Raw genomic sequence first — 13,951 nt, forward strand, 5'->3', positions numbered from 1 at the left:
AGGACGATAGGTCCAAGAATCCAAGAGGGAAGCAGTCCTGGGTCATTCACTGCGGAGCTGCCAGGACCCCCCAGACTCACTCTTCCCCTTCCAAGGGGAGCAAATGACCCGGCCATGGGGAGTGTGAGACACAGTTTTGCAGCACTGATGTCATCCACAGAGAATGGTGCCTGGGGGCCCTGCTGTGGCTTCTCTCTGAGAGTCTGTCTTTACAAGTTCATCTTCTGTGTCCTTGGACAAGTGGCTTCTTTCCCTGGACCTTAGTTTCCTCATTGGCAAAATGGAACTTAATAATCGAGGTGGCTATTAGGATTAAAAAATTTAATACACATAAAGTGCTTAGACTCCTTTCTGGCACATGTATGTGATCGCCATTATGACTGATTTTCTAGCTGAAGACCATGTGTTCCGTCTAGGAGGAAGATACAGATAAACTGCCCCATCTGTGGCATCAGAGGGAATAGTGGGCCCCAAGTGAGATCCAGGCATGTTTCAAAACTCAAGGCATGTTTTGGACCAGAGAAACCATGATGCCAGCCTTGGTGGGCTTTTAGCAGAAAGTGAAACAGCAGCAGAAAGAGCCCCCAGACCAAATTGTGAGAGCAGAGTCTACAGAGGGGACAGAGAGAGTGGAAAAGACTCTTGTGGGTACCATGGCCCACCTAGGATGTCTGTGCAGCCAGACATTTACTAGGTGATAAATGTCTTTTCCTAGATGCTTCTGGGGCTCATGAGGTGGGATGCCTGATGAAAATGGGACACAGATGTGTAAAACTGGTCCAGACGAGGCAGGTTTGAATAGATTTGACAAGACTGTGTGCCAGGCAGTACTGGGTACTGGGTGCCAGGTGTGCATCACTTTATAGCATCCTCTCAAGATCCTTGTGGAGGCCAGGATGATCCCCATTTTATAGAGAAAACTGAGGCTCAGAGAGGTGAGTTTCCACTTTAGGAAGTGGCAGAGCCCAGAGCTTGAGTCAACCTTGCCTGATTGGCTCAGTTCTTTTTCAGAAGGCCATTCAGCTACAGCCAGCTGCCTGCTATGGGAAGCCCAGTGGATGCAATAAAAGGAACAAGAAACAGAAGTGACATTGCAAGGGCGCTGGCCCCAGGCCTATTCTGAGAGAGCATGTGGGGGTGGTTTTGTGATGCAGCTAAAAATGTGGGCCCAAGTACAAGACGTGGTGGCAGGGAACGCCAGCTACCCAGCTGTCGGGGACAGATCAAGGGTGAGAAGGGGAGCACCTGAGGGCTTCTCGGCCTGCTGTGTCAGTGGCTGGATTTCCTGGTCTTCAAGGAAGCAGGGAGGGAAGTGATCTTCCATTTCTTCTGGGCACTGGTGATGTTGGTTGAGAAGGTGGGATGGGTGAGGAGTGAGGAGATGGGAGAAGGCATTTTTGCTTCAGTGCCCTGAGGCCGGGTACCACAGCTCAGCATCACACCTCAGAGCTGTGGTGGTCTGACCTCCCAGCACCCTGGGACCAACACAGGATGTGGGCTGCTGGTGGAGGCATCAACCGGGTTTTGCACGCAGGCCACAAGCCCCTACGTAAGTCTGGGGACAACCTGAAATGTTTTATTTGTTCATTTACGTATGATGTGTCTTTCCATTATGGTGTGGACTCCACAAGGGCAGGGATGAGATCTTTTTTAAAGCTATGGTCTTAAATCAGATTTCCCCAGAGATAGACTCTGAGGCTCACCTGGGAATGTTCTCGGGAGCAACCCTTATGAGAGTGTGAGGGAAGCAGGACTTGGCAGATGGAGAGGGTGCACTGTGAGAGGCCTCACCTGCCCCATGGAGAGCTCGGAGCGTGGCCGGATATGGGTTGCCCGCAGGAGCAGGAGGTGACCTCGGGCAAGGCACCTCCCTTTTGAGTGGGGTGACACTTAGGGAGGAACTCTGCTGGGAGCCATCAACAGCCAACTTCCTGCAGCTGGGAATGAGCACCTCCATCCTGATGGGGGGCAGGTCTTGGTGGTACACCTTAGCATCCGCTGCAGGTGTGTCCTTGGGCCTAGAACAATGCCTGGCATGTGGTGATGATGGTGATAACAGCTACCCCTTATGGGGTGCCAGGCCCTGTCTTAAGTACTTTATGTACATATTCATTCTTTTTATCTTTGCAATAATCCCATGTGGTAGGCACTACTATTACCCATTTTACAGATGGGGAAAACTGAAGCCCAGTGAAGTTATGTATCTTGCCTGCATTCACCACTAAGAGGTGGGCAGAGGTGGGATTCGAGCCCAGGCATGCTGGCTCCAGGATGCACATTCTGAACCACTTCGCTAAATTGCCTTCCACTGTGCCCCACAGTATCCCTGGTGGTGTATTCAATAAATATTTGTTGACTAAATGAGTGAGGAACCCACCCGGCCCCCACCCTCTACTTCTTTCTCCCCTTTTTTAGGCCTTGTGGAAGGAGGGGAGCAACAGGGATTCTGCTGAAGGGAGAAGGGGCTTGGGCAACAGATATGGACCTCCTCAGTGGAGGGTGTCAGAAACTGGGTGGGCCAGGGGGCCTTGGCATCCCTACGCCAAGGATGGCCCCCTGACTCTGTGGAGTAGAAAGGGTTTCTGGGTCCCAGGAAGTGGTTGGGACCTGCCCATGCATTTCTGATTCCTCCCTCTCTCTCTGCAGAGTGTCCAAATCAAGAGATAGACATTGTCTTCCTGATTGATGGCTCTGGCAGCATTGACCGAAGTGACTTTAAACGGATGAAGAACTTTGTCAGAGCTGTGATGGACCAGTTCAAGGGCACCCACACACTGGTGAAGGCTGGGCCCCCGAGGCTTGGGATTGGGATCGGGGAGGGTCTACCTCTGGGAAGGCCAACCTGGGAGCGGGCCTGGCATCGCTGGGGGCTGGCTCAGTGGACTTGTGCCATGAGGAGGCCAGGGTCCAAGGTCAAGGTATGGTCCCAGTGCAGGGCCGATTTGAGCCCTAACCTGAGGAGGTACCCCCATCACATGTACTATGTCCCCACATGCCACAGGAAATACAATGTTTTTGCTGTTTAAATACATTGAAAGGATTATCAAATCATCTTACTGTGAAATTTGACTGAAGGTAACTTGGCCAAATGATGATTTCTTTATTATGTTTTCCATGTAACTCACGATTTCTTTATCTTATTATTTCCCAGTAGTCAGTGTGTGTGTGTGTATAAATATATATATTATATATATATATATATAATATATATATACAAATTCTTGAGAAGCAAGGAAATATAACCTACAAATTGATTTCATGTATTATAAATTTAAAAAAAAATCTAAGTTTAACAAATATTGTGGTTGGCAAGGCTATTCTTTGTAAACTATGAAAGAAACATTATTTGGTTTTGATTTTCCAGTTTTCTTTTGGGGCCATTTATTTTTTTCTGGGTCTCAGTATATATTTGTCGGGCCTCAAAACCACATGGAACATGGTTTGTAAATGCAAAATTATTCCAAAATAAAAAACTTCCTAAAAAACAACTCCCGAGACCCAGGGTCCTCTTCTTGGCCTTCACAGTTCTCTCTGATCCAATACTCAAACCGTCTGAAGACCCACTTCACCTTCAGCCAATTTCAGACCAGCCGGAGCCCTCAGAGCCTGGTGGATCCCATCGTCCAACTGAGTGGCCTGACGTTCACAGCCACGGGCATCCAGACAGTGGTGTAAGCTCCGCCCCCTGCTGCCTGTGAATGAGCTGCTACCTCACTGCTACCTCCTGCTGGGTCTGCACAGCCCTTCATAGAGGCTGAGGGAGGCTCTGGGGAAAGGGGCTCACAGGGGAGCGAGGGGGCTGCAGGCAGAGTCCTCCCTGGAGTGTTTCTGGTCCCATCGCTCATTGCGATCCCCTGATCTAGGGCGGGACTCCTCTGCAGCGTGTTTCCCCTTTGCCTGGCTTTGGCTTGGCTGGACCCTGAGCCCACCTGGGCTTTGCTTCCCATCCTGGCTCTCTGCTAGCTACCTGGGCCACCCTTGGAGTTACTGACTCTTTCTAAGTCTCAGGAAACTGTCCAATGAGGATAAACTCACAACTTGGTTGTAAGGATTAAGCGAGATAACATGAGTGAGGTGTTTCTGCACAAGAAGTGTGAGACAAATGGTTGGGGATTTTATCCAAAAACTGGTGCAGCTCCTCTTTACCTCCCTGGAAGGGACTCAGGAATTATTGCCAAGTGTCTTCTTGGTGCCTTTCTCCCCACTCAGCTCCCTTCATTCCTTCATCCTCTCATCCCTCATCCATTCAAGTCTCTATGTACCATGTGCCTGCCCAGCACTGGGGGCTAGGTGGTCCAGGAAGAAAATGGCTTAGGTGGTGGGACCACAACGGAATGTGTGGTTTCCATGGGAAAGAACTGGGTAGAATGTCTGGGATCCTTGACTTCCTGCACACCCTTGGGCACTGCCCTGGGGATGGTGCTGGAGAAATATTGAAAAAGGGATGATCTCTCCAAAGGCACTCTCTTTACTTTTGGGTGTCTTTTCTGCCTTGAACACTGACCTGTTGCGACTGGACAACCAGGAAGAAAGCCTCTGTCCCTTGAGTTGAAAATCACACAGGAGGGGCATCTTTTCCTAGTCCCTAAATCTCCTCCCAGCAGTGGGCGATGGTGTGGTTCTCATCAACATCCATCCTCTCCCATCACCTCCCTGCTCCCTAGAGCCAAGCCCAGCTCTGCCACTGACTGGGTTGTTGCTGTGTTTTTGTTTTTTCTTTCTTTTAGAAGTTTCATTACAAAAAAGACAAAAAGGCAACAACATTAAGGAAATTTTTTTTTAAAGTACATTTTTTAAAAATTAAGTAATTTATTTATTTATTTTTGGCTGTGTTGGGTCTTTGCTTCTGTGCGAGGGCTTTCTCTAGTTGTGGCAAGCGGGGGCCACTCTTCATCGCGGTGCGCGGGCCTCTCACTATCGCAGCCTCTCTTGTTGCAGAGTACAGGCTCCAGACGTGCAGGCTCAGTAGTTGTGGCTCACGGGCCCAGTCGCTCCGCAGCATGTGGGATCTTCCCAGACCAGGGCTCGAACCAGTGTCCCCTGCATTGGCAGGCAGATTCTCAACCACTGCGCCACCAGGGAAGCCCTTTAAGGAAATTTTTGAAAAAAAAAAAAGAAATATTACCTACAGTTCCTCTAGCCAACCATCTCACAGCATTTTGGCAACAAGAAAGAATAAGTACAAATGAATAGATAAATCCTACTCTCAAAAAGCACAATGTCGTTTCCATCCTTGTCTTTATTTAGACATATTTTATATAGTCACAATCAGGGCAGAAACTATTTTCATCCTGCCATTTTTTTCCATCTGTTACATAAACCTGTTCCATGTTTCTCTACAGCTTTTATTGTTTTCCTTTGAAATGGCTGTGTACTTTTCCATCAAGGGCCTGGGTCATGATTTGCTAAACCCCTTCCCTAACACGGGACATTTAGGTTGCTTCAGTATTATATTTGGCATGTGTATGTTATTTGGTGCATATGTGTGTGTGTGTGTGTGTTTATTCTGAGTTTGTAGAGCTGCATGACCATATATGTTACATTTTTAATCATTTGTAACAGCTACCATAGAATTAATGCTTACCTGTAGGCCAGTCACTGTTGGAAAAGATTCACCTCATTTGGCCCTCAGAATAACCTGATACTATCTGTCTCAGTTATCTATTGCTGCCTGACAAACCACTCCCAAATTTAGTGGCTTAAACAACACCCCTTTTGTTACTACTTTTCATGATCCTGGGGCTCAGCTGTTCTCAGGTGGGGTCTCTCATGTGGCTGTGGCCATGTGGCATCTGAGGCTGGACTATGAGAGCTTCATTCACGTGGCTGCGGCCTTGGCAGGATTGGCTGGAAGGCTGGGCTCAGCTGGGATGGCTGGGCCTCTCTCTTCATGTGGCCACTCCATGGGGTGCCTCTAACAGGTTGGCTAGACTTCTCTCATGGCGGCTCAGGGCTCCCCAAAGTGCAAAAGCTACCAAGGTTTCTTAGGCCCATAACTGGCACAGGGTCACTTCTGTTGCATGCTGCTGATTAAAGGGAGTCACAGGCCAGGTTCAATACGGGAAGGGAACCAGGTGTGGCTCACTGGGGACCATCTTTGGAGACCAGCTATGGCACAATTATTGCTCTCCTCTTGCCTGGAGAGAAGCAAAGGTGCAGAGAGGTGAAGTAACTTGCCTTGTTGCCTCCTGGGAATGAGGTTCTGTAGTGGATGGAACTTTAGGGGCAAGGAATATGAGTACCTTTGTTCTCGGTCTCACTAATTACTGTCAGTATGTATCCATGTCTTAACATGCCTGAGTCTCAGGGTGCCAGGACTCCCCAGTCTTTCCAGAGGAGCTTCTAGTGCTGCAAATGATTTCTTCCCAGAATCTCAGTAGAATCACCCCCCTTTTCTTCCTCGACAGGAAAGAACTATTTCACAGTAAGAATGGGGCCCGTAAAACTGCCAAGAAGATCCTCATTGTCATCACAGATGGGCAGAAATACAAAGACCCCCTGAAATACAGCGACGTCATCCCCCAGGCGGACAGAGCCAACATCATCCGCTATGCCATTGGGGTGCGTCCCCTTCCCCATGGCTCCCCCAGACTCAGCCTGCACCTCCCCCAGGCAGAAGGACTGGCGGGCTCCTCCTCCTCAGCTGCCTCTCTGCCGCAGGTGGGAGATGCTTTCCAGGATCCCACTGCCAGGCAGGAGCTGAACATCATTGGCTCGGTGCCTTCAGAGGACCACGTGTTCAAAGTGGACAACTTTGCAGCACTCAGCAACATCCAGCAGCAGCTGCAGGAGAAGATCTTTGCAGTCGAGGGTAAACGGGGAGTGACCTTGGGTCTTGGAATTGAAAGAGTCACAACCCAGTTGTCCCCCTCAGTCCTGAAGGTTCATCCCTGCTCGTAGCTCACCCAAAATTGTTCCCCAGAACCCAAGCCCCAGACCACATTCTCCTCTCTCTGCTCTGAATCTTCATGGCCTCAAGGTCTCCGGGAGCCTGACTGACCTGTTTCCCCACAGGAACGCAGTCAAAGACAAGTAGCTTCTTCCAGCATGAGATGTCTCAAGAAGGCTTCAGTTCCATCCTCACAACGGTGGGTGGAGTGTATGCTTGATTAACGAGTATCAGGCACCTGCCCTGTGTGGGGAGCTGGGAACCAGAATAAACAAGGACGCAGACCCTGTCCTCAAGCTCACCATCTAGTCCCGGAGAGACACACAGGCAGCGTATGTAGGTACAGAGAACAGGATAGCGGAGGTTCCTGCTCTCCTGGATCGCATAACTAGTGGGAGGAGGTGACAAACAACCAACAAACGAAAGACTTTCAGATTGTGCTAAGCATTGGGATAGAGAAAGAGAGGTGACCAGAGGAGGCCTGAGGAGTAACAGCTGAGGCTGAATGATGAGAAAGGGCGAGGCCTGGAAAAATCTGGTGAGAGATTGCTCCAGGTAGAGGAAAAAGCAAGTGCAAAGGTCCTGAGTCAGGAACAAGGTTACTGTACTAGAGAACTAGAAGGGCCAGCACAGCTGGAGCAGAGTGAGCTAGGGGCAGCATGGAGAGAGGGTGGGGGAGATGGGAAAGACCAGCCCATGCACACCAAAGAAGTGACAATATAGACAGACAATTGTCTGAAAGTAGATGTGTGTTCAAAATATCCAGAGGGATTTGCTTCAGAATAATTTTGAGGGCAATTGAGGGGGACGTAGACGTGGAACAAGGTTTGTCATGAGTTAATCACTGACGCTGGGTCACGGGTTCTTATGGGTTCATTACACATTTCTTTGGACTTTTGTATATGTCCTAAATTAGCCATAATCAAAAGTTTGAAAAGGCAATAAGCATTCAGAAGAGGAAATGCCGATCACTTCCTGAGGGAGCCAAGGAAGACCTCGCAGAGGTGACTTAGAGGTTGACTCTTCCAGAGAGAGGAGCTGCGTCCCAGAAGGAGGAGAGAGGAGCGTCCGGGCCAGAGGCTAGGTGTATTTTGGAACAGAGTGTCACTCCACAGGCTCGATTGGGAAGGATCCTAAATGCCACCCTCAGGAGCTTGGGGACAGTGAGCCACCTTGGTTGGCCAGCAGCGTGGTGGCGGCACGTTTGGGTTGGAAGAAACCCATCTCTGGGGCAGTAGATGAAGCAGAGGAAAGCAAGCTAGGAGGCAGGAAGGGCAGTGGGTGAGAGGCGCTGGGGTGACTGTGATGGCAGCGGTGGGGACGGACTGAGAGATGTAGGAATCAGGGACACGGAGGCTGCTGGTGAGAGCTAGGGAAGACCAAAGACAATTCCACATGCTGGGCGGAGTCAGCGGCAGCCATTGCTTCGGAATAGTTTATCTTCTTCTTCTTCCCACCTGCTCAGCCCTGGAATCCTTTCCTCCCAGGATGGACCAGTTCTGGGGGCTGTGGGGAGCTTCAGCTGGTCTGGAGGTGCCTTCCTGTACCCCCCAAATAGGAGCCCCACCTTCATCAACATGTCTCAGGAGCACGCGGACATGAGGGACTCTTACCTGGGTGAGGCAAGGCTGTGGTCGGAGGGCCGGGCGGGAGACGGGCTGCCTGGGAAGGGCAGGGGCCCGGGGGTGGGGAGTGGAAGCCTCTGTGCTGAGGCCTGGTCCCTTCAGGTTACTCCACAGAGCTGGCCGTTTGGAAGGGGGTACACAGCCTGGTCCTGGGGGCCCCCCGCCATCAGCACACCGGGAAGGTTGTCATCTTCACCCAGGTGTCCGGGCAATGGAGGCCGAAGGCTGAAGTCACAGGGACCCAGGTTGGGTGTGGAGGAGGGTCTCCAGGGCAGAGAGGGAGAAGAAGGGGGTGTGGGGCCCAGCAGGGAGGGGCCGGTATCTGGGGAGAGGCGGGACCTGGCCCAGAGCGGGTGCAGGGGTAGGCAGGATGACTCCACGCTCTGCACTTCAGATCGGCTCCTACTTCGGGGCCTCCCTCAGCTCCGTGGACGTGGACAGAGATGGCAGCTCCGACCTGGTCCTCATCGGGGCCCCCCATTACTATGAGCAGAGCCGGGGGGGCCAGGTGTCCGTGTGCCCCTTTCCCCGGGGGGTGAGTGGCTGATGAGACCCGGGCTGGGTGGGGTCTGGGTGTGGAGGGGTCTCCTGGGTTGAGCCCTGACACTGTTTTTGTTCTGCAGAGGGCTAAGTGGCAGTGTGGTGCTGTCCTGCGAGGGGAGCAAGGCCACCCCTGGGGCCGCTTTGGGGCAGCTCTGACGGTGCTGGGGGATGTGAACGGGGACAGGCTGACGGACGTGGCCATCGGGGCCCCGGGAGAGCAGGAGAACCGGGGTGCTGTCTACCTGTTTCACGGAACCTCGGGACTGGGCATCAGCCCCGCCCACAGCCAGGTGAGCCCCCTCTGCCTTCAGCCTCTTCTGTTCGTCTCCTCCCCCCTGTCGTAGATTCACCTGATGCCGCCTCCTGCCACCCGCCTTGGTAGTGACCATTCCCCTCCTCCTTTTAGTGGTTTACTTTCCTAAATTTCCCCAGGCCCAGCTAAGCACAAATTCTCTTTTCTCTCCTTTGACTCCAGACTTCAAACTGTGTGGGCAGCTTAGTAGTTAAGAGATCACAGGCCCCAGGTCAAATGCTTGACCAGCCCTGTGAGCTGCGTGGCCTCAGGCAAGTGACCGATTTAGCCTCTGTGAGCCTTGGTTTCCTTCTATGAAAGGATGAGCAAATTCTATTGGCTTCTTGTAAAGATAACTCAGTGAGAGCACTAAGCACTCCATTCCTCAAATATTTATGAATGAACATACGTAATTTATGAATCAACATATAAACGATGAATAAATGAATCTATTATGCTCCCATCATTACGCTTTGATTTTGTCATTAACCTGCACCTTCGTGGTCCTCACTGGACCAAAAGTGCTCCCCTCTCTGCCTGTGGACTGTGGGGCCCTCACTTTGCTTGCTCTCCACTCCTCCCCGCTCTTCAACTTCTCTACTCAGTGTCCTTTCCAAATCTTTCTTCTCCAACCTTTCCAATCCGCTTTCCTTGACTTTCACTTCTTTTGTCCTTCCCTGGCCAGCGGATTGCAGGCTCCCAGCTCTCCCCCAGGCTCCAGTATTTCGGGCATTCACTGAGCGGGGGTCAGGACCTCACCCAGGATGGGCTGGTGGACCTGGCCGTCGGGGCCCAGGGGCATGCGCTGCTGCTCAGGTGACAACTCCCCTACTCCCGCCTTGCCTGCCCCTTGTGTCTGATTCACTAAGCTGCCCCCTCCCGTGTTCTCTTTCTGGGGGCCAGAGGCCCGTCCTCAGCCCCTCATGCACCCTCAGGAGCCTGCCGGTGCTGAACGTGGAGGTGGCTATGAGATTCACGCCCCCAGAGGTGACAAAGTCTGTGTACCAGTGCTGGGAAGAGCTGCCCGCCGCCCTGGAAGCTGGGGATGCCACAGTCTGTCTCACTATCCACAAAAGCTCACAGGACCAGCTAGGTGAGTTTCCTCCTGGTAGACCCAGACCCTCGCTGCCCCCGAGAGGCCCCCAGCCCTATCCTCAGGACAGAATGAGCCCAAATCTCACCTCCATGCCCACCCAGCTGTCCTTCTCCCTCCCTCTTCCCACACCCGGGCCTCTAGGTTCTGTCTCCAGGACACATCCGAGGTCTGCCCTCTCCACCGCCTTCCTAGAGGACACGGCTTCTCCTTCCCACCCACTCTGAGCTGTGCCCACGGCTATTCTTGCACGCTCCCTCCACTCTCCACAGGGAACTACAGCGATTGGTCCTAAACACTGCTTAACACCCCTCAACCACCCCCTTCTTGCGTTTATCAAGACCAGAAGTTTTGCCCACAATGACCCCATGATTTGGTCCCTCTCTGCCTTTCCAGCTTCACCTTGTCCCCTTCCCCCCTACGCCATACACTTTTTTTTTTTTTTGGCCGGGCCACGTGGCTTGTGGGATCTCACTTCCCCCATCAGGGATTGAACCCAGGCCCTCAGCAGAGAAACTGCAGAGTCCTAACCACTGGACCTCCAGGGAACTCCTTTTTAATTAATGTGCCAACCTCCCTCTCCCTTCTGGTCTTAGCCACTATTCCCAGAGTCTGGGATTTTCCCCTCCCCGCTTTTCACCTGACTCCTGTTCATCCTCCAGGTCGGAGCTCAGACAAGGCCCATCCAGGAAATCATCTCTGACCCCCAGTCTGAGTTAACAAGCCCTCCTTGGTACCACTGAGGATCCCACCCTTGCATGGATCTCGCTGTGATGTTATGTCCTACGTGCTGGTCTCTGTTTCTAGGCTGTGAGCTTATGAGGGCAGGGACCATAATTCTCCACCTTCCCCACATGTATCCCCAGCACCTGGTACAGTTCACGGCCCACAGAAAGCGCTCAGCAAATCTTTACTGCATGAAACAATGAAAACAGAACATTTACGCTTCTCTCACTTTCCGTCTTCCATTCCCCCTTCTGCTTCAGGTGACGTCCGAAGCTCTGTCATGTACGATCTGGCATTGGACCCAGGTCGTCTGATTTCTCGTGCCATTTTTGATGAGACCAAGAACTGGACTTTGACTCGAAGAAAAACCTTAGGGCTGGGAGAGCACTGTGACACCATGAAGCTGCTTTTACCAGTGAGGACTTTGGGTTCTGGGAAAGGGAGAGGGAGGAAGGAGCCCAAGGCTAGCCTCCGGCATCTCCACTCCCTGCTGAGTGAGGTGGGAGGGGTGGGAGCCTGCAGCTGGAGAGGGGAAAGTCGGGCCCGGGGAACCGGGCTCCACAGCGTGGATGGGGCGCTGTCTGGACAGCGGGGCATGGATGCAGTAGAGGCGAAGCCCGAGTAGTAGCAAGTAAGGAGGAGGAGAGCGGGTTCTTGAACGCCCCTTCTCCCTCAGGACTGTGTGGAGGACGTGGGGAACCCCATCATCCTGAGACTCAACTTCTCCCTGGTTGGGGAGCCCATCTCCTCATCTCAGAACCTACGCCCTGTGCTGGCTGTGGGCTCACAGGACCGCTTCACTGCTTCTGTGAGTCTTCCGATGAAGTCCCAGGGATGTGCTGACTTTCACTGTGTCTCCGTGTGCTTAAGAGCCTACAGTGGCTCCCACCAACCACTTCAAATCTAAAATGCTTCCACCCCATTACCACAGCCCTGCCCAGCTTGGATCCCTACACACATCCCAGCTGGTTATCCACTTCACCCCAACATAAACTCTCTGGTTCTCATTCTGCAGACCCTTCCCAACTTTTCTCATTTCTATCTCTGTGCCTTTGTCCATGTTGTGTTTCTTCCTTCCTTCCTTCCCTTCCTTCCTTCTTTCCCTCCTTCCTTCCTTCAATTTTCACATTACAGTTCCTTTATTCTTTCAGAGGAGGCACTGTCAAATGATCATAGGTACCTAGAACTGCTCATAGTGTTCCTAGTAAGGGCACATAATAAACAGATTAAGACATTGTTTGGCAGTTGATTTTTATATCCTTTCTGTATGCCATATTTCTTATTTGGAAAACATCGCCACCTCAAAGATCTCCTCTAGCCCCCAAAGCCCCAGTCTGATCTCCCTCTCTTTTGAACACGACACTCGGCATCTGTCACCTCTTCTCTGGCCTCCTGTTGTGTCATGGTGATACCATGCCAAATATCACGTGACTGGAATCATAGCAATCTGTGTCTACTTCTGTGGCTCCTTTGGTATTGAAGGTTCCTTGAGTGCAAGAACCATGTCTAATTCACCTGTAGTTCCCACCTTTCCTGACCCAGAACCTGTCCCATTATTGACAATCTATAATGTTTGTTGAATGGTTGTTGCAGTGTGAGTTGGATTTGACTCCTCAGCTAAACTTTCTGTTCCTTGAAGCCAAGGATCTTGTCTTACCTTCCCTTTATATGCTAACTGCCCCTCCCTCATTGCCCTACTTGCCAGTGTTTAGCACGGTGCTGGGTGCAGGGTGGGGGCTAATACTCAATGTCGATGAGTGCTCCTAATGAGTGGATTGGAGATGGATTAAGACATGGATGGGAAGAGAATATACTGTTTTGCTGCAGCTCCCCTTTGAGAAGAACTGTGGGCAAGATCACCTCTGTGAAGGGGACCTGAGTGTCAGCCTCAGCTTCTCAGGGTGAGTGAGCTCTGTCTCCTTTCATAGCCAGACACTCAAGCTTTTGGGTCTCCCATCCTCATAGGATGAGAAGTCCTTGTGTTTCCCTTTGGCTCTCCTTCTAACAAAGAAATGCTTTTGATTGGAAGGTTATCAGCCTGTAGCTCGTGAGTTCCCACAGCCCTGCCCCTGCCCCTGATTCAATTCCAATCTACTTCCTTGAGTCTCTCTCCCAGTCTTGTCCTTCCTTGTTCAGCCTGCAGACCCTGGTGGTGGGGAGCTCCCTGGAGCTCAATGTGACAGTGACGGTGTGGAATGAGGGCGAGGATTCCTATGGAACTGTGATCAGCTTCTACTATCCAGCAGGGCTGTCCTATCGACGAGTGTTAAGAATCCAGGTAAACAGCTCCCTTGGGCTCTAGTGGCTGGGACCTTTCTCCTGCTCTGGGTTATAATAGGTTCCTCTTAATTTCTTCTATAATGAAATATAAACACACACACACACACACACACACACACACACACAAAGTGCATAAGGCATATGTACAGTTTAATGACTAACTATTAAGCAGAAGTCTATGCAGTTAACATTCAGGTCAAGAAATAAAGCACTGCTAGCACCTCCAGAAGCCCTTTCACTACGTGCCTTTCCTCATCCTAACCTCACACTCTTCCCAAAGGTAATCACTATTCTGACTTTGCAATGATCAATTCCTTGTATTTCTTTATAGTTTTACCACCCATAAATACATCTCTAGATAATACTCTTGGGTTTGCCAATATTTGAACTTTATATGAATGGAGACATGTTGTATGTTTCTTTTTTTCCTGCAAGTTTTAAATTATAGTTGATTTACAATCTTATATTAGTTTCAGGTGTATGACATAGTGATTCAACATTTT

The 13,951-nt window shown here is 51.1% G+C and overlaps 1 protein-coding gene across 1 annotated transcript in view; it reads left to right on the top strand.

Annotated features, from left to right (window-relative positions):
- ITGAD (integrin subunit alpha D) overlaps positions 1–13,951 on the top strand; it is a 34,826-nt gene that overhangs the window by 14,110 nt on the left and 6,765 nt on the right. The window contains exons 6-20 of the mRNA XM_082431212.1: positions 2,647–2,777; positions 3,526–3,671; positions 6,408–6,561; positions 6,661–6,811; positions 7,015–7,088; positions 8,377–8,506; positions 8,617–8,759; positions 8,909–9,049; positions 9,138–9,347; positions 10,035–10,165; positions 10,285–10,442; positions 11,429–11,583; positions 11,845–11,976; positions 12,996–13,069; positions 13,305–13,446. Of these exons, the coding sequence (XP_082287338.1) occupies positions 2,647–2,777; positions 3,526–3,671; positions 6,408–6,561; positions 6,661–6,811; positions 7,015–7,088; positions 8,377–8,506; positions 8,617–8,759; positions 8,909–9,049; positions 9,138–9,347; positions 10,035–10,165; positions 10,285–10,442; positions 11,429–11,583; positions 11,845–11,976; positions 12,996–13,069; positions 13,305–13,446 (2,072 nt within the window). The remainder of the gene's footprint in view (positions 1–2,646; positions 2,778–3,525; positions 3,672–6,407; positions 6,562–6,660; positions 6,812–7,014; positions 7,089–8,376; positions 8,507–8,616; positions 8,760–8,908; positions 9,050–9,137; positions 9,348–10,034; positions 10,166–10,284; positions 10,443–11,428; positions 11,584–11,844; positions 11,977–12,995; positions 13,070–13,304; positions 13,447–13,951) is intronic.

The sequence above is a fragment of the Balaenoptera physalus genome (assembly GCF_965194825.1).
Source record: "Balaenoptera physalus genome assembly, chromosome: 16".
Lineage (NCBI taxonomy): Eukaryota > Metazoa > Chordata > Mammalia > Artiodactyla > Balaenopteridae > Balaenoptera > Balaenoptera physalus.